The sequence below is a fragment of the Nomascus leucogenys genome, chromosome 15, assembly GCF_006542625.1.
Source record: "Nomascus leucogenys isolate Asia chromosome 15, Asia_NLE_v1, whole genome shotgun sequence".
Taxonomy (NCBI): Eukaryota; Metazoa; Chordata; class Mammalia; order Primates; family Hylobatidae; genus Nomascus; species Nomascus leucogenys.
Genome location: NC_044395.1, coordinates 49777181 through 49797525, shown reverse-complemented (window position 1 = coordinate 49797525; position 20345 = coordinate 49777181). Strand labels below are relative to the sequence as shown.

General features: G+C 42.5%; 1 protein-coding gene across 2 annotated transcripts; it reads left to right on the top strand.

The window, feature by feature from the left end:
• The first annotated feature begins 252 nt into the window (after positions 1 to 252).
• PRSS23 (serine protease 23) lies at positions 253 to 18040 on the top strand. 2 transcript variants are annotated; one of them, XM_003254547.3, is made up of 2 exons: positions 253 to 377; positions 16493 to 18040. In XM_003254547.3, the coding sequence occupies exon 2, from the start codon at positions 16506 to 16508 to the stop codon at positions 17655 to 17657; it is 1152 nt and encodes a 383-aa protein (XP_003254595.1). In that variant the 5' UTR covers positions 253 to 377; positions 16493 to 16505; the 3' UTR covers positions 17658 to 18040. The 2 variants fall into 2 exon arrangements, with proteins under 2 accessions (XP_003254595.1, XP_003254594.3); XM_003254546.3 differs by lacking the exon at positions 253 to 377 and adding an exon at positions 9317 to 9513.
• Positions 18041 to 20345: the final 2305 nt, after the last annotated feature.

Here is a 20345-nt window from a genome sequence, read left to right as displayed (position 1 = left end):
GAGGCTTGTGGGTGTGGTGACATCAGAGCCATTTATTAACAGTTTGGGTTTATGTCTTGATTTCCCAGGGGCAGGGATGACAATGTGAGCAACTACTTACAGATCCCACAGATGTAGGGGCCTTTTCCCACTAATTTTAGTCTGCCGGAAACCCGGATAAAAAAGTCACTCCTCCTTGAACGAAGTCCCTACCTGCAGCTGCTGGTGTCAGTACTGGAATCTCGTCCCAGTGTGACCTTCATTGCCTCTGTCAGTGTGACAGGTTCCACAGAGCTGTCACCCTGCAAACTCACCCTTCCTCCAGGAGCACGGGCACAGAGCTGCAGTGGAGGGTACCTGTGTGGCTTCCCTGTCTGACACAGATTTGCCTTCATGTGGTAAGTCCCACCTCACTCCCCCAGCTCCCAGGAAAGGGCTTTCTTAAACCAGCACAGCCCTGGAAGGGCCTCTCTTGTTTCAGGTGGCAGAACCGGCCCTTGTGGCATTCTGCAGGGCTTTGAAGTGAAAAGAACACATGGATGATGATTCTTGTGGTTTCCCTAATCTGTGTGCTGAGGGCAGAAGGAGCCAGGTGATCCTGTGTTTGAAATAAAACAGGTTACTCTTCTGAAAAAGGAGGAAGCAATTTGCTTCTATAAGTACAAATCCTCCTGCTGAACCCCTGGGCCAGCCACCTCTAGCTGGCTTTCAAATGTGACAAATTGGTGCCATTTCCAGTGATGGCTGTGAGGCACTTTTCACAAAGCTCACTTGTTTTTCAGCAGCTCTCACCTCCACAAAGAGACAAAGGAAAACCTAGAGGCCTAGACTGTGGGGAAGAAGTGCCAGAACAATCTGCTGAAAGTTAAAAATAAGTCTCAAAGTCAGCTCACTGCTGTCTGTTTTCAAGGTCAGATTGACCGATGATTTCAGTCAAAACAGCTAAACTAGCTTCCCTGTGACCTCTGTTCAAGGTGGCTCCCCGTGGCACACCTGATGGCATCCATTCATGGCCCTACTGCTCAGAGGGCCTGTGCTGCATGTGTAAGAGCTGAACAATAAGCAATGCATGACATCTTCCTCAATCAGCTTTTATACCAGTAGCTATTCACAGAGTTCTTATGAGTAGCTAAAATAATTTTAGAATCAGGCTCTGTGCAATATGTTAATATTTGGATACATTTTCTAATGAAATCCCTATAATCTCCTTACAGCCCTGTGAGAAGAGTACTGGTCACTACCCCCATTTTGAAGCAGGCTTTCCCAGTGTGCTGATTATTTTCTGTCTGCCTTGCTCCCATGAGTTCTCCACCCTTCACTACCCTGCACTGTGCTCAGAAGGCTGGTCCTTACAGACAGCACAACCCGACTCCCTTGTGAGCTGACTTTGGTAGGCCTCAGGAGATCAGAGTAGGAAGAGAACAGGTCAGGGTGCTTCTTTCCAACTCCCTCCGTCCTTGGGGAGCCATTTCTTGCAGCAGCTGCAACTCTCCATGGACTACTCGGCAATTGGAAGCAGGCTTCCCTCCAAGGTGCTCGTGCTCACTGGGCTCTGGGACAGCATTTTCTCCTTTGTGCCTCCTGCCCAGATGAGTGATGGCTTCCCACTGCTGCTAGACCCTGGATGCCTATCTGGCTTGCTTGTTCCCTCTACCCTGTCTTCACCTCCATAAGTAGCCACTTCATTAAAGTATCTTCATTTGAACCAATGTGCTATTGCCAAGACCCTGAATAATACACCCAGCCAAAAAAGGTGCAGGCCAGAGATGCAAACTCATGGTATTCAACAGTAGGGGAGAAGAAACATAAGCTGAAAATAAAAAAAATAAAATGACAAGAGCTATGAGAAAGTCATAGAAAGTGTTATGGGAAATCAAAGGCCAACAAAAATACTTTGTAGAAGATGTAACATTGTGTTAGGCCTTTGAAAAATGGATAGAATGTAGACAGATGGATATGAAAGAGTTTCAGACATGGACAAAGACAGCAAGGCAAAAAAAAAGCATAGAGCACATCTTGGGAACAAAAGTGGTTCAACTGTAGGAGTGGATTAAACTTATGGATGACGTTTTTCAAACTCCATTCTTTTTTCGAGACAGGGTCTCACTTTGTCACCCAGGCTGAAGCGCAGTGGTACAGTCACAGCTCACTGTAACCTTGACCTCCCAGGCTCAAGCCCCCCAAGTAGCTGGGACTACAAGACATGCCACTAGGCTCAGCTAATTTTTGTATTTTTTTGTAGAGATGGGGTTTCGCCATGTTGCCCAGGCTAGTCTTGAGCTCCTGAGCTCAAATTCTGTTCTTTAAAAGCCTACAATACTATGAACTGTTACTTCTGTATTGAAAAAAGGATTCCATGGTCAAGTAAGATCGGGCACCTTTGAGATAAACGAACTTAACTAGATTTCTTTATGCAAGACTTCTCAGAGTATTTGAAATGGTAATATCCATATTTAACTACCTTTTTTTACAGACAATTTATTGACCTCTTCCAGAAGTGTGGGAGGGAATAGAGTTTGGGAAACACATATTGTCCAATAGCATTCTGTAATCCTGTGGGACTCCCTGGTAGAGCAACTCAGAACACCCTGTAGTGGCCAAATTCAGAGCATACTGCAAAGAGTTCTGCAGAAAGACAGTCAAATGTCATAAATCATGGATAACTGGCACCTAGAATGCCACCATGTAGCCATAGCGTGAGTAGTGAAATGTAATTAGCAGGCCAAGTGGAAACTGAATTTGTTATCTGACATGACCTGTAAGGAAACAATGGTAGACAGACCCTAAACGGAAGTTCAGATTAACATTCTGGAGAGTGTGGGAGCCCCAGTGGTAAAATTTCATGTACACTCACTGTGTCCTGTTCCTAGTGGCTGGCAAGCTAAATTATTTCCGATCTAATATTTTTAACCAATTAGAATTTTATTCATTAATTTAATCATTTATTAAATTAACATTAAATAAGCCTTTACAAAGAGCTAGGTTCTCTGCTAGACTATAGCAGAAAACTACAGACTGTAAAGGAAAACAAGACAGATTTCCTCCTCATAAGGAGCTCTGGACTGCTTGAGTTTCAACATGTAAATACATATAATTACAACATAAGATATAATTTTAATACAACCCTCTAAAAAACATAAGTAAAACTTACAAATCTAGCACCGAAGGGTTTGGAAGCCTTCAGAGAACAGCTGATATTTGGGCTTGAAGGATGAATAGAATTTTCCAGAAAGTAAAGGAGAAACTTCATAAAAGACCCAAATTCAAATATCCAGACTGCACACTGAACCACATGAAAGCTTACTCCTTATAAAGGAGTAAAAAAGAGAATCTAACATTTATGGATAAATATAAACAAAAATTGAAAACAAAATAATTTTCCATAAAAGATTTTTAAAGTTATAAAGATTTCAGAAAAAAAAATTCCAATATAAAATCTTCATTTTCTCTTTTCTTGATCATAAGATCCAGTATGCAGGTTAGAGTAGATCAGAGAAGCCCCACGCTGGCCACTGGACTTCAAATTTGACCAGAGAAAATGAGAAACACATAGTTATTCCAAAATGTTCCTAATATTTCAATTTACAATAGTGCCCAGAGTATACAGGAAATTGCAAGTACTCAAGTCTATTTTTCTTTCTGATAATTTTAGATTGGCATATTCTAAGTAGGATTAGAGTAAAGCTTTTCCTTGCTGTGCAGCTTTTTTTTCCTACCATATGTACAGATATGACAATTTAACCCTACAACGATTTTATATGTTAAGCTTTTATATATTACACCTTCACATATTTACATTTAGAGTGCCTGACTACCTATGTTTCCAAAGACTTAAAATGAGTAATCTATACTTAACAAAAATAGAATTTTTTGGAAAGTTTTGAATGTAATACAAATATATTTGTTTTCTGTATTAAGTGCTGTAGAGATTTGAGTGGTTTATCTTGTTAGATTTGTTTTTATTACGGGAATTTTACTATGGGGGTTTTATTTTTTACCATAGAAAATTTTAAATCCAGCATTATAAGAAAAATGTAATTTTGCCCTAAAAAAAGCACTGACAAATATATAAACCTTGTAATATTCATGGTTCAGTAGGTAATTGTTAAATGAATGAACTGATGGTACCATAGAGGAGATTGGAGGAGGAGACAAAAAATACAACCATGGCTCTCATTTGAATCTATAATTCTTCCTAAATTCAATAGTAAAACTCTCTTGCCTGTAGACCAGACCGAAGACAACAAGATTTGGGGGTGTCAATGGGAGTCCTGGGATACATTTTTTCTTATAAAGTCTGGATTAAACTTTTTAGCATTGATAATATAACAGTTCGATTTATTCATTTATTCATTCAACAATTTTCAAAAACATTTATTGAGCATTCACAGTAGTAACAATAGCAGCAGTGATAGTAATGATAATAATTGTAATAATAATAATATGTATTGCCAATTTAGAATTTAGTTTGTGCTGACCTTGATGCTATGGGTTTTGTATTGATTATCTCACCGAAACTTTACAACACCCCTAAATCAGTCTCATTGTGCAGATGAGAAAAGTGAGGCACAGAAGGTCACGTAACTTGCCCACATTCACCCAACGAATAAATGAATTCTAAGTTGAATCCAAGTCAGTCTGACCACAGAATTTCACATCCTTCGCTACTCCGGGATCCCATGGTAGGCACCGTGGGTGCCCAAAAATTAAAAAATGATGTGGACCATTTTCCCATAAGGATTGCTATGTCATAAGCTCAAAGACTGTAACAGTAGGTTATCTAGGTTCTCTATTGACAGACAAGAAATCAAGGCCAATGAGTGTGGTGATTTACCCAAGGTCACACAGCACCTCTATGGCTAAGACATATTTAGAATGCCCCACCCTGTGTTGACTTTCACTCCAATTCTCTTTTCACTCACTACACAGAGCCAAAAACCCCCACTTAGTGCGTAAACTACAAGATCCACGTAACACTTTGTTATTATCAAAGAAATATGAAACCATATGGAAATGATTTTGAAATATGCCCATATATCTCCTTAGAAATAGTCCTTTTTGATAACTTTCAAACTGACTTAAATTGTTGAGGCTACATATGGATCTTGGTCTCATGAAAAATTAGCACTAAAATTGAGTTGAGTTGAGGTTGAGTTTAGAGTTAGTGCTGGTCATGCCACCCTAAGCTTCCAAGTATCATTCAGTCCCATCTTGTTTCCTGCTTTGGGGTCATTTGACAGGTCATTTGTGAGTTATTACATAACTGGAACAAAAGCAAGATAGAATCAAAAGGATACTTAGAGCTGGAGTGACATCAGAAACTGATGCAACCTCCTTATTGTCAGGACGGACGGGAAAAGGCAAGTCTGGGAAGCAATATAACACAATGGAATCCAGCAAAAGAACGGGGCAGACTGGGCAGAGGTCACAGCTGTGATCCTTTGTATTGTAGTATGGCACCAAGTACACTATTTTAAAACTTTGAACCTCAGAATCCTCATCTGCAGAATGACGAAAATCATAGCTTCTCTATTTGTCTTAAAGATTACACATAATAAAATATACTCCACAGTACCTGGCATATAGTATGCATTCACGAAGCATAGATACAATTTAGTCCTAGTTCTGCTCCCTTATTTTATGCATTGATTTTCTCATCTATACAGTGGATATTTTTCTTCTTGTCTATGTTACAAAGCAGTTTTGTGAACACAGTGAGGTAATGTCCAGATCTTTATGCTTTGAGCTTCAGCTCAAATTCTACCTCAAAGAAGCTTTCAGCACCTGCCAGAGTGGGAATTAACGATTCCCTCTTCCATGTTCTCTAGCTCATGTCTGTATCCTGATCCAGCTGATATCTTGCTTTCTTCTATATTTGATTTTGTTTATGTCTGTTGCATAAATTCCTCGAGCTGAGTGGTATTTGTTTTCTCTCCCTGACAGCCCAAATAACCTTATACAGAGTGGATGATCAGAAAATGTGTCGGCTTTGCCCTGAATGTGTTTTCAACAACTCAATTGCTATGCATATAAAAAGTATTTGGGAATTACACTTAAAGAGTTGAACTGAGTTCTTAAGAAGCAGTGAGGATTTCGGTTTTGGTTCCCCCCACCCCCTCCCCACCGGGGAGGGAAATGGGACAAGTACAAAAAGAAAAGCAAACCTCTAATCTTAGCATGAAGACATCTGCTGTTTACATTGGTCATTTGTCTCAGAGGTCAAAATACAGTTCTATCACCGTCCTTATGGCAATCGTGATGACAACCTAACAGCCAGGAAGTAGCCTCTCATTTTACTCTTGGTAGCTCCGAGGAACAACAAAAGCTGGTGGTGCATGTTCAAACCCTGAGCCCCCGTGGGACATCTGTAGTTAAAGAGTCCTGCCTATTAGCTCTTTGGATAGTGGGCGGTAGTCCCTGAGACCAGGTGAAGTACTATTGTGCTCTTGGGCCCTTCTGTGCCTCAGTTTTTCTCTCTGAGTGATGGGAATAATCATCTTGTTCTCCATGACTCTACCTTGAAACATTGCAACTAGTAGGAAAAAAAAAAGAGCAATGAATGTCAAAGCTGACTGAGGTGGTACTGGAGGACTACACTCCGAAGCAGAGCTAAGTGTGATAAATATAACAATACCTAATATTTATTAAGGGCTTGTTCCATGTAAGAAACTGTCCTAAGCACACTATGTATATTCATTCAATTCTTAAAAGAACTCTATGAGAAAGTCCTGGTTTTACAGAGGAGGAAACTGAGGTACAGAAAAGTTAAGTGAAAAGCCACACAACTAGTAAGCGTCAGACCTTGGATTGGTACCCCATAGTCAGATGCCACAGGCCACTCTTAATTATGTTGCTGTATGGTCCTCCTATAGGTATCTCTTTAAGTTTGTGCCTAGCACAATGTTTTCCATGTAATAGGTGATCAATATATATTTGTTGGATTGAAGTGACTCTAATACAACTTGAGCATGGTTGATAAATCTCTCCCTTCTTCCCTTCCTTCCAGCTACATCTCCAGTTCCTCCGTTAAGATACTTACCTTTTAATGGTGTTTCTTCAATTGGGAGCTACAGACACTTAGAGATCCTCAATTTAATTTTTAAAATTTTTATAATAAAAGATAAATATAAACACATTCTGGATCATTGGGATGACCATCTCATGCCAAGTGCTGCCTCTTGATTGCAGCACCTGTGTGTACTAGTCTTTGGCAGCAAGAGTTACCACTTCACTTGCTATGCTAATAAGAAAGAAACAGCACAAATACCTAAATAATGTATTAGAGTCAAGAGAAACCCATTGCAATGACATGGTGTGGGCAAAGGAGATATGGTAGATGGAACGAAGGAAAGAGGCGCGAGAATTGAGTCTGCATTGGGCACCTCACACATCATGAGAGTGGTAGAGCCACAGGGAACTCAAAGGTACCGACGCCTCAGCTGTCAGTACCATGCAATGCTGGTAGTAGTCCCGGAAACGCTACTAATTTCAATTTTATTATTCTGGAAGAAAATTTTTATAAATCTGTTTTGGTTTTATTTGCGAGTTGTTCAAAAGCTGTAACCTAAGTTTATATCTGGTTTTGTGTCTGTGTGTGTTTTGAGACAGGGTCTTGGTCTGTCACCCAGGTTGGAGTGCAGTGGTGATCATAGCCCACTGCAACCTCCACCTCCTGGGCTCAAGCCATTCTCCCACCTCAGCCTCCCAAATAGCTGAGACCACAGGCGTGTGCCACCACAACTGGCTAGGTTTTTTGTATTTTTTATAGAGATAGGGTTTTGCCATGTTGCCCAGGCTGGTCTCAAACTCCTAAGTTCAAGCAATCTGCCCACTTTGGTCTTCCAAAGTGCTACGATTACAGGCGTGAGCCACTGAGCCTGGCCTATATCTCTATATATTAATGTGACATTTTAAAAGAAAACGATTGAAGCCAAGCTAAGAAAATTTTGCCCTTAAAATGGTGGAAAATATCAGTTTCCTTTCTATTTAAGAAACACCAGGCCGGGAGCAGTGGCTAGCGCCTGTAATCCTTGCTGAGAAGGGAGGATACTTGAGCCTAGGAGGTCTACGCTGCAGTGAGCGATGATCCTGCTACTGCACTCCAGAATGAGCTACAGAGGGAGTACTTGTCTCGAAAATAAAAGAAAAGACCACACAATAATGTGTTCAGGGCTTTCTCATTTAAAAGTAACTGCAAACACCAATGTATTAGGCATATCAGTAACACCTTGGTGTGAAATAGTACTTTAGACCTTCCCTTTCTGAGAATAGGCTTTGATAGGAGAAAGGAAAGCTACTAGCTTGACAGAAAGCATGGCTCAGTGCAAAATCTTGTCCTACCATTCAGTAGCTGTGTAACTTTGGGAAAGTCATTAAACCTCTCCAAACCTCCTGTTCCTTATAAAATTAGTGTAATCTCTGCACCTTCTTCACCACAATGGCCTATATGTAAAGCTCTTGACCGAAAACGCTCAATACACGGTAATCTATATTAAATAGGAAGGCTCTAACACTAGGACCTTAAATGGCAAGGTCTCCAGCCTGGTTAGGAGAGGACTCCAAGCACACCCCCCACCCTGGCCCCCAACCACCACCACCAAGATACCGACCGCTGGGAGTGACTCAGGGAAGCAGGCCCACTGGACAAGGAGGTGGCTCCACCAGCTGGTGCCCCGATGAAGAACTGAGGCCAGTGGGCTCGCCAGCCAGCCCGCTGCTCAGAAGCTGCCAAGCACCCCCGGTGCTTTGGGCCCCACGCAGAGCACTGGGTGCTGTAAGGAAATGCAAAGCATTGGTGGCCCTGCCATGGGAATACAGGTTTCTGTTCTTTGGAGGCACCGGAGAAACGAGGAGTTCGGTCAACACCTTAAGGCGCTAAAAGCGTACGTGGGGGTAGGGAGCACACAGGTTCTGAACCAATTCTTCAAATTTGCCCAGGGCTCCCCATGCACCAGGTGTGGCCCGCGTCCCTAGTTCTAGGCTGTTGGGGGAAGGGTCGCCTTTTGTAGGGGACCTGGTCTTTTTGCGAGCTGGCAGCGTGCTGCCAGCAGCGAAGGCCGTAGTCTCGCTCAGGAGGCCGCGCCCCAGACCCGGTGATGCGCGGTGTTCAAAGAGTGACGGCGCGCGGGTCCCGGGCAGGAGAGTCCGCCAGAGCCGGCGCTGCCTGGCGCCGAGAGGCCGGGACTGGCGAGTGCTGCCGCGGCACCCGGGCCCACCTGCGCAGGGACGCTCGGCCTCAGGCTCTCTGGGCTGCTCCACCCTGCTCCGGCCGCAGGCGGGCGGCGAGGGGAGGGGGGCACGGTCTATGTGCAGTGGGGCGGGCGGCGGCCGCGCGGCTTCCCCGAGGCCGGAGGCGGGGCGGGCGGGCCTCGGGTGGCGCGGGGGGCGGACCCGCCAGCTGCCTGCGCTGCTCGCCCGCTCGCTCGCACTCGGCTGTGCGGCGGGGCAGGCATGGGAGCCGCGCGCTGTCTCCCGGCGCCCACACCTGTCTGAGCGGCGCGGCGAGCCGCGGCCCGGGCGGGCTGCTCGGCGCGGGTGAGTGCGGGCACCGACTGGGGCATCCGCCCGGGCGCGGGAGAGGCGAGGCGCCGGGAGGAGCGGGACAAAGGGCCGGGTATGCGCGGGGTAGGGTAACTGCGGGCTGCTGGAGGCACCGGAGACTTCGCCAGGGCCGTCCTCGGGGTTCCGGGACACGGGCTGGGGGCCTGAAGGAGCTCTGGGGAGTCTGCGGGGGCTGCAGGGCATTTGGATTCATGCGGTGTCACCCATGAAACGGATGGGGAAAGAAGATTTTGAGACTGCTGTCTTGGGTGCAGGATGTTGGTTGGGAAGCAGAGAGAGCCGGCTCTCGGCAAACTGTCCTTCAGCGGGGGCGATGGCTACATCCCCATACACCCCCCACACACCACCACCACTACTTCTTTTCCTTGAGTTTTGCATATACCCGATCCCATCAAGTTCTGAATATTAATTTTTAACCCTGGGCATGTGATTGTGAACACACCTAAGCAAGCAAGAGAAGTACAAAAGTGCAGCAAATACAGGCTGGGAAATAGAATCTTTTCTCTGGAGTCGTAGTGGATGTCCGTGTGCGTTCCGGGGGTGCTAACCCTAGACACTACAGTCTGAACTAACAACAGTTGTTGTAAGCAAATAGTTCTTCTGCCTGTAGGCATTCATCACGAGTTAACTTTTAAATAAAAGTTTTAAAGTTTTAAAAGGAGCAGGAGAAGACTTGTTCAGATAAAGGAACACCACCACTCCCCTCCAGAATACAAATTAGGTTTGCTTTCCAGCACCTCAGGAGAAAGCAGCTGATAAAAATCCTGTTTGTTTTACTGCTCACTGGGTGACACCAGTAAGAATTAAGAAACTCAGTGTAGGTATTGGAATAGGGCTTGCTTCTCTCAGCTCCTGAAACTAAATTTGAGGGCTCCCTGTGCACCCCTTAGGAACAGGTAGGCCAATGCCAGAATCCTCTTCACATGGCCGTGTGAGAAAGAATTTAATTTATAGATGAAGTCAGCTGTGGTCAAAAGCCCTACGTCAAAGTAGTATCAGGATATTTATTGCATGTTGTTTCAAGATCCTACTTGTGCATGAGAGTATTTGTGACAGGTTTATAACCGTGCCTACCATGAAGTCTGTCAGGAGTGGATTGGAAGTGAAGTGGGGAGAAGGAACTTAGAAAATGCCCCCAGACGCCACTATGTTTGTTTGTGAAAGTGTTTGCACCTCATCTGCATATGAAAAGGTTGTTTCACTTGCAGTTTTCCTAGTTAAATAAAGTCAAGCGGTAACTTGTCCTTTCCTGTGCCTGAACTGGGAAGAAAGCCTTTTTCCAAGGTACCTAATATGGATCTCATTTTTGTAACACTGACGACTTATTCAGCTGGATGGTTAACATGGATGCATTTTCTGGTTGTAGCATAAGTGTCCATTAATGTGTCTGAGAACATTTTTGTCCCCAGTCTGCAATGGTTAATAGTCTCAGGTTCTCCCACGTAGCTCTTCTCAGATCCCTTAGGATTTCACTCACCAGGCATTATTCATGCCTAACTCCCACAGACTCCAGGGAATTTCTCATGTTCTCAACACTAGCAGGGTTTTTTGCACTCTGTTCTTGTTCTGCCAGGTTTGTCCCAGGCTCAATTTAGTTTACCTGAAATCCGATAGAGAAGAGGCTAAACTTCATTTGACCACAAGATTGTGTTTAGGGTTGCTGGACTTGTGAGTGCCTTGCAGTTTCCTGTACAAGACTAATTCTTAAACAATTATGTGATTAGGTCTGTTTTGCCTTAACAGGGTCTGTGACTCAGGAAAGCAAGAACAAGCCTGACTGCAGAGTATTCACAGAGCTTAGTTCATTTTTAAGCATTTGCTTTAGGATTTAGCATGGTTTCACTGTTCCATATCACTGATTCCATGGAAGCCCCTTTGTCATCTCTCCACATGGTGTCCAAAACCTGTATCTTTGCAAACTTTCCTGCCGTTTCTTTCTGTCATTACTGTTTATAGCGGCTGCAGGAATTCACAATTTGTACAATAGAGAATACATGACCTAAGGATTAGGTTTTCCCTCCCAGCACTTGTTTGCTATAGGAGTTAAATCATTCTCTCAAACAGTGGCCCTCTTGAGGAGACCTGTGTTGTTGCAGTTTTCAAGACTAAGGTGCCGTGCAGGAGATAGTAGTCACTGCATCCAGTCTCCAAAGAGATTGTTGTTTGCATATCTGTTAATTATGCAAAGTCCCACCACCAAGGGCCTATGAAGTGGCAGCATCCTCAAAAAGTATAAATATTTTCAGACAGTGGCTCATATTGAGTGATGGAGAGTGGACTGTGTAACCCATTTATGAATCAGATACCCAAAGCTGGAAAAGGAATAGTTTCTGTATTACTAAGCATGGTGAAAAAATATTTTCTTACCTTCATTTTCCATTCTTCCCTGCCAGTTAGGTGAAATGATGCACGGAAGCACTTGGTTGGAAACCTTAACAGATAATTTATGTATATGAGGAATCTTTATTCAGCAAAAGCTTATTCCTAGAAATGAAACGTTATAGACCTAAATTTTCTTCATCCAGACTTAGGTAAAAGGATGAGATTTGAAAATCTTCATTCCATTTTTAAGGTGTGAATCTTCCAGGCAGCTCTGCAAGGATAAGGTGATTCATTTATAAGGGTGAGAGAGAATTTAAAATTATGTAACTCATTAGTTACCTTTCCAGGTGTGGGATTATGAATGTTTTCATTACATCTGTGTATACCTTAGATGAGCGTTTATGTTTAAATAAACTTAAACAGGTATAGCACAGGCTTACCCAGGGTTTATACAAATGGGAACAATAATTATTTGTCTTCTGAGGAATTACTCCATTATCATGAGAGTTGAGAAATTAATGTAAATCCACCAACCTAATTTTAAAGCATCACAGTTTTGCATCATTTGTTGTGTTGTTAATGAGGATGAGTCAGGGAAGGCTGTGAATGCCTCAGGAAAGACCCTTAATGGACAGGAGGGTTGTTTCCCCCTCAGGCTTTTCTTTGGGGCCTGTCTTAAGAGCATACACACACAGCCATCCCTCCACTCAGTTCTTGAAAGCTGCCTTCTGCTGGAGTCACAATTTGTACAACAGAGAATATATGACCTAAGGATTAGGTTTTCCCTCCCAGCACTTGTTTGCTATAGGAGTTAAATCATTCTCTCAAACAGTGGCCCTGTTGCAGACTGATCAGGGAAATCTTGTCTGCCAGATAGATGAGAAATTAGCGTGGTTCGTTTTCCTTTTCCTTTCCCCCTCCTTTGCCTCCACCCTCCATAATTCCACGAATCAATGGTCCTGAGAAGTAAATGACAGTACAGTCACTGTAGACAGCATCGTCCCTGACCTGGACTTCTGTGATTCTGGAAAATTATAAAATTAGGGAATCCTGGACCTAAAAAGACCAGAGCTAAAAAGACCAGCTAAAGCAATCATCTGGTTGAGGATGCTATTCAGAAGAATTTCTAAAGCACCCTAAATGAACATTTGGTAAAGGACTAAGCAACTTAAGAAGCTTATAGCTTTAATACAGACATCAGTTTAAACCCATGTAAGGGCTTGAGAACCCACAGCTGTATCTTCTAATTTCTGATTAGATATTTTAAAAATATCTAAGCCTAATCAGTTTGAAATAATTTGATGGGCATTAGTTTCTAAAAGTCTGCATTCATTTCTAAATCTGAATTAAAGTTTTTTAAATGCAATTTTATAACTTTTAGGGTTTCATGGAAGCTTTAAGCAAGATATATAATGCTGTCAGAACAAAGTCTTATCACGCAAGTTAGTAAATAGGGTTTAGTAATGTAGAGAACTTGGAAGCAGAGTTGCAAACTAATAGAAATTGGGACTTTTTAAGTCTCTGAAAAGTTTATTCTTCAAAGTTAAAGCTTCACACGGTCCTGTTGGGTTAGCAGTTTGTTTTTTTTCTTGTAGATGGCTGGCTTCTCCTTCACTCCTGGCTAAATGAACAGAATTCAAGTTGTAAGAACTCTGAATTAGTAATATTCTATCATGCAGTAGACTCTTTAGCATTCTCTAACAGGATTCTGTGATTCATAACTGATCCCAAAGTTTCTTGAGACGTAATCATTCATCATTTTGCCAAAGAATACATTTGATCCTCTATATTGAGAGGTTGGAGTAAGGCTGTGGCTAATGAAAGAGGATATTGTAACTGCCATGTTCTTCATGCACATTGAAAATATTATCTGTAGCTGATGATAATACATAGTATAATACTACCTCATCTCCTACCCTGTCTCCCCCAAGAATCGTATTTTAAAAACAAGAACACTTGGCAGGCTGGACCTCTGCATTCTGTGTTTTCTTTCTTAAGATAAGCTGAAGTAAAACTTGGCTTACCATGTCTGCTGCTCAGTGTAAGCCACATTAACATCCCCCACATTACTCAAAGGGAGGAGAGGATGGTGCATTGAGGCCCAAGATACAGCCATGTGGGAGATATATGACTCCTCCTAGTCCCTGAAACACTTGGCAGGGATTCTGGTGTGAGTGGGGCATTTAGTCACCTAGACAGCAACTTATATAGAGAAAAGGCTGCTCAAGTCCTAGATAGATAAGCCCAGGGGATGAGTCCTTAGCCAGTAGGTGAGAATAATCAGAACCATGCCCCACAGATCTCCTAAAGGGTTGTCATCACCACACCCATTTCACTGCCAAGTTCTCCATTGGAGAGGAGGACTCAGCTAGCATTGGCATCCCCTTCCTAGTCCACTTAAAACCTTTAGTCTTGGCAATACTCCCAACAAGCACATACAAACAGGTGTGTGCACATATGCAGGCACCCCATGTTTTCAAGGATTTAAAGAAATAATTAAATGTATTTCCTTCCTACAAAAGGGCTCAGGGACCCTTCCTATTTGGAAAGATGGAGACAAGTAGAATTTCAAGGAATTAGGGAGTCTCAAGGAACTGGCTTTTCCAGGACCTTATTTCTTTCTTTTCCTATCCCTATTCTCCCTGACTGAAGTGGAAGCCAAGAGAAAAAATCAAGCTAAAAGGTCCCAGAGGTGGGTGGGGCACACACATATGTTAGAAACACAGTGTGGATATTGGGAATGAGAATGGGCATGCTCAGCTGTACTACATCAGATCTTTGGGATTTTCCACTTTTATATAAAAGGGAGCAAAAGGCACCCAAAGTTGCCAGTAGATCTGTACTTTCAAACAGGAAGAGAATGAGAATAACAAAACAGTTTCTTCCTGACTTCTGCTGTGTTCGAAGAGCCTCTTGAGACCCACCCCTTCTGGGTCTTTGTTTTTGGGTGCTTGGTTGTGAATGAGTTACCCTACCTGCTGAGTCAGCTTCTATTAAACCAGAAGAGTCAGAGCCACTGAGAGCCAACTGATGCTTAAACATTTATGAAAGCACTTTCAGTCTTCCTCGTTGTTGTTTTTCTTGTGGGATGATTGATCTGGGCATTTAAACATACCTTGCAGTATAAAATCCAAACTTCTTCATTTAGTACACATAGCCCTTCAGAGTCTAGCTCTTGCCTGCTGCCTCCACCACTTCCTCTACTCCACCCTTGCTGAGCTAAGTGTGATTCCAAAATTACTCACATGGTTGCATGTTGCTGTGCCCTTGCACAGACTCTTGTTTCCCTTCCTTAAGTATCCCCCTTCTCTCTGTCTTATGTTATCAGACTTCTTTTCAACTTCAGCACCCATCTGAAACATCAGGTGATGCCTGGAAAATTTCTAGGCAATTTGTTCATTGAGAGGGTAAATTTAAATTACACAGCTTACTGAATGACCGAGGCATCAAGGAGGGACAGCTCCACGGTGTCACCTTTACTAGGACTCCTATTGCTTCTAAACGATGGGTACATTTGAAAAGAATGGGTGCATTTGCCAAATAATACATTTGGTCCTCTATATTGAGAGGTTGGAGTGAGGCTGTGGCATACTTTTTCTCAAGCATCACTTCTCCTAGAAGGCCTCTCTCGTTCTTACTCCCACAATTGGCCTCAAGCTGTTTCTCTGAGCTACCACATCATCCATGTACATCATTGTCATTAGCGTCAGCGTTCAACAGTCATTCACTTTTCCATTAATACAAGCATCCATTTAACAAATCTTTGTCGAGTGCTAGCACAGGCCCAAATTTAAGGGATTTAGTTGGGAATACACATATAAACAACTGAAAAAGTAACCAATGATAACAGTTCACAGTGTTATAGCTGATGCAATATTAGAGCTTTAGATATCGACAAAGATCCTAGTAGTGTACAAAATAATCCAAAGGAAGAAGGAATATTTTATTAGAAACCTAGCCACTCTGGAACTCAATATATATAATAGTAAAGGTTGTTGTAAATTCAAAGTAAAAAACAAGACAAAACAAAAAATCTCATACCCTTTCTCGAATGCACCATCATTTAAAAACCATAGGAGTGGTGGTAATTGTGACACTGTGGAGCTGTCCTTCTTTGATGTCTCAGTCACTCAGTAAGCCATGTAATTTAAATTGACCCTCTGAGTGAGCAAGTTGCTCTGAAAATTTTCCAAGTACATGCTACAATGAGAATGAGAGAAGGAGGAGGGAAAGGCAGGGGCATCATGAAGGTAGAAGAGGAGGAGGTTTAGAATCAAGCACAAAGAGGGCTCAAGATTACATGGAAATTGGGGCTGGTCAGTCAATTAGCCAGGGGACTAATGACTTTATGCATGCTACTCTGCAGTCTGCCATCATTAGGGACATCTTAAACATAGAAAGGAAGTAACACCCAATTTCACTTCAGGCGCCCAGCCACAGGAACGTTCCTAAAGTTGAGCCTTTGCATTGAAAGTGAGACCGTTATCTAAGGATTCCTCTCCACACCCTGATTCCTGAGGAGGGTTCAAAGACTCAGAAACAATGACAGGCCTGCTGCTGGGCTTTGCTGTCTGCAGTAAATGAACGTTCAGCCCTTGCCCTCCTGACCTGCTTGTCTTTGTTTCTACAGAACCGTGCTCGGCATGGCAGGGATTCCAGGGCTCCTCTTCCTTCTCTTCTTTCTGCTCTGTGCTGTCGGGCAAGTGAGCCCTTACAGTGCCCCCTGGAAACCCACTTGGCCTGCATACCGCCTCCCTGTCGTCTTGCCCCAGTCTACCCTCAATTTAGCCAAGCCAGACTTTGGAGCCAAAGCCAAATTGGAAGTATCTTCTTCCTGTGGACCCCAGTGTCATAAGGGAACTCCACTGCCCACTTACGAAGAGGCCAAGCAATATCTGTCTTATGAAACGCTCTATGCCAATGGCAGCCGCACAGAGACGCAGGTGGGCATCTACATCCTCAGCAGTAGTGGAGGTGGGGCCCAACACCGAGACTCAGGGTCTTCAGGAAAGTCTCGGAGGAAGCGGCAGATTTATGGCTATGACAGCAGGTTCAGCATTTTTGGGAAAGACTTCCTGCTCAACTACCCTTTCTCAACATCAGTGAAGTTATCCACGGGCTGCACCGGCACCCTGGTGGCAGAGAAGCATGTCCTCACAGCTGCCCACTGCATACACGATGGAAAAACATATGTGAAAGGAACCCAGAAGCTTCGAGTGGGCTTCCTAAAGCCCAAGTTTAAGGATGGTGGTCGAGGGGCCAACGACTCCACTTCAGCCATGCCCGAGAAGATGAAATTTCAGTGGATCCGGGTGAAACGCACCCATGTGCCCAAGGGTTGGATCAAGGGCAATGCCAATGACATCGGCATGGATTATGATTATGCCCTTCTGGAACTCAAAAAGCCCCACAAGAGAAAATTTATGAAGATTGGGGTGAGTCCTCCTGCTAAGCAGCTGCCAGGGGGCAGAATTCACTTCTCTGGTTATGACAATGACCGACCAGGCAATTTGGTGTATCGCTTCTGTGACGTCAAAGACGAGACCTATGACCTGCTCTACCAGCAATGCGATGCCCAGCCGGGGGCCAGCGGGTCTGGGGTCTATGTGAGGATGTGGAAGAGACAGCAGCAGAAGTGGGAGCGAAAAATTATTGGCATTTTTTCAGGGCACCAGTGGGTGGACATGAATGGTTCCCCACAGGATTTCAACGTGGCTGTCAGAATCACTCCTCTCAAATATGCCCAGATTTGCTATTGGATTAAAGGAAACTACCTGGATTGTAGGGAGGGGTGACACAGTGTTCCTTCCTGGCAGCACTTAAGGGTCTTCGTGTACTTATTTTAGGAGAGGCCAACTTGTTTTTTGTCATTGGTGTGCACACGTGTGTGTGTGTGTGTGTGTGGTGTGTAAGGTGTCATATAATCTTTTACCTATTTCTTAAAATTGCAAGATGACTGGCTTTACTATTTGAAAACTGGTTTGTGTATCATATCATATATCATTTAAGCAGTTTGAAGACATACTTTTGCATAGAAATGAAAAAAATACTGATTCGGGGCAATGAGGAATATTTGACAATTAAGTTAATCTTCACGTTTTTGGAAACTTTGATTTTTATTTCATCTGAACTTGTATCAAAGATTTGTATTAAATATTTGGCATACAAGAGAAATGAATTCTTATATGTGTGCATGTGTGTTTTCTTCTGAGATTCATCTTGGTGGTGGGTTTTTTTGTTTTTTTAATTCAGTGCCTGATCATTAATGCTTCCATAAGGTAGTGTTCCCATTTAGGAACTTTGACAACATTTGTTAGGCAGTTAGAATATTTCGGATTTGGAGGCATTTGCACAGTAGTCTTTGAACAGTAAAACGATGTGTTGACTATACTGATACACATATTAAACTATACCTTATAGTAAACCAGTATCCCAAACTGCTTTTAGTTCCAAAAATAGTTTCTTTTCCAAAGGCTGTTGCTCTACTTTGTAGGAAGTCTTTGCATATGGCCCTCCCAACTTTAAAGTCATACCAGAGTGGTCAAGAGTGTTTATCCCAACCTTTCCATTTAACAGGATTTCACTCACATTTCTGGAACTAGCTATTTTTCAGAAGACAATAATCAGGGCTTAATTAGAACAGGCTGTATTTCCTCCCGGCAAACAGTTGTGGTCCCACTAAAAACAATCATAGCATTTTACCCCTGGATTATAGCACATCTCATGTTTTATCATTTGGATGGAGTAATTTAAAATGAATTAAATTCCAGAGAACAATGGAAGCATTGCTTGGCAGATGTTACAACAGAACAACCACTTGTTTGGAGCCTGGCACAGTCTTCCAGCCTGATCAAAAATTATTCTGCATAGTTTTCAGTGTGCTTTCTGGGAGCTATGTACTTCTTCAATTTGGAAACTTTTCTCTCTCATTTATAGTAAAAATACTTGGAAGTTACTTTAAGAAAACCGGTGTGGCCTTTTTCCCACTAGCTTTAAAAGGGCCCCTTTTGCAGGAATGCTCTAGGTTATAGATAAACAATTAGGTATAATAGCAAAAATAAAAATGGGGAGAATGCAAAATGGATCAGAATCATGCCTTCCAATAAAGGCCTTTACAAATGTTTTATCAATATGATTATCAAATCACAGCATATACAGAAAAGACTTGGACTTATTGTATGTTTTTATTTTATGGCTCTTGGCCTAAGCACTTCTTTCTAAATGTATCAGGGAGAAAAAAGCAAATGGACTACAAGCACGTGTTTGCTGTGCTTGCACGCCAGGTAAACCTGCACTGTAGCAATTTGTAAGCACATTCAGATGGAGCACTGTCACTTAGACATTCTCTGGGGGATTTTTTGCTTGTCTTTCTTGAGCTTTTTGGAAGGATAATTCTGATAAGGCACTCAAGAAATGTACAACCACAGTGCTTTCTTCAAATCATATGAGAAATACTATGCATAGCAAGGAGATGCAGAGCCGCCAGGAAAATTCTGAGTTCCAGCACAATTTTCTTTGGAATCTAACAGGAATCTAGTCTGAGGAAGAGAGGTCTCCATTTCTATGTCTGGTATTTGGGGGTTTTGTTTGTTTTTGCTTTAGCTTGGTGAAAAAAAGTTCACTGAACACCAAGACCAGAATGGATTTTTTTTTTTTTAAAACAGATGCTCCTTTTATGAAGCACCTTGATTCCTTGATTTTGATTTTTTGCAAAGTTAGACAATGGCACAAAGTCAAAATGAAATCAATGTTCAGTTCACAAGTAGATGTAATTTACTAAAGAATGATACACCCATATGCTATATACAGCTTAACTCATAGAACTGTAAAAGAAAATTATAAAATAATTCAACAACATGTCCATCTTTTTAGTGATAATAAAGCATGGTATTAAACTATCATAGCAGTTGACAGAAAAAGAAAAAAGGACTCATGGCATTATTAATATAATTAGTGCTTTACATGTATTAGTTATACATATTAGAAGCATATTTGCCTAGTAAGGCTAGTAGAACCACATTTCCCAAAGTGTGCTCCTTAAACACTCAGGCCTTATGATTTTCTACCAAAAGTAAAAAGGGTTGTATTAAGTCAGAGGAAGATGCCTCTCCATTTTCCCTCTCTTTATCAGAGGTTCACATGCCTGTCTGCACATTAAAAGCTCTGGGAAGACCTATTTTAAAGGGACAAGTTGAGGTTGTAAAATCTGCGTTTAAATAAACATCTTTGATCACAAAACCCTTGTTTTCTCATATAATGCCTATAAGCAATCCAGTGTTCTAATAAATACATTCTGGGGATCTCTATAACAGCCTTTTGGTTGAGGTGATAATGTAGAAAGAATGATGAGTCCGAATGGGGTCAGGTGTCTGTGCCTTTAGGGTTTAACCAGACCCTGTAACCAGGATTTGGAAATCTTCACAGCGTGAAATTAGAAATTATAAATTTGAAAATTATCTGTCCCTGAGAATCAGAAGTTTGTG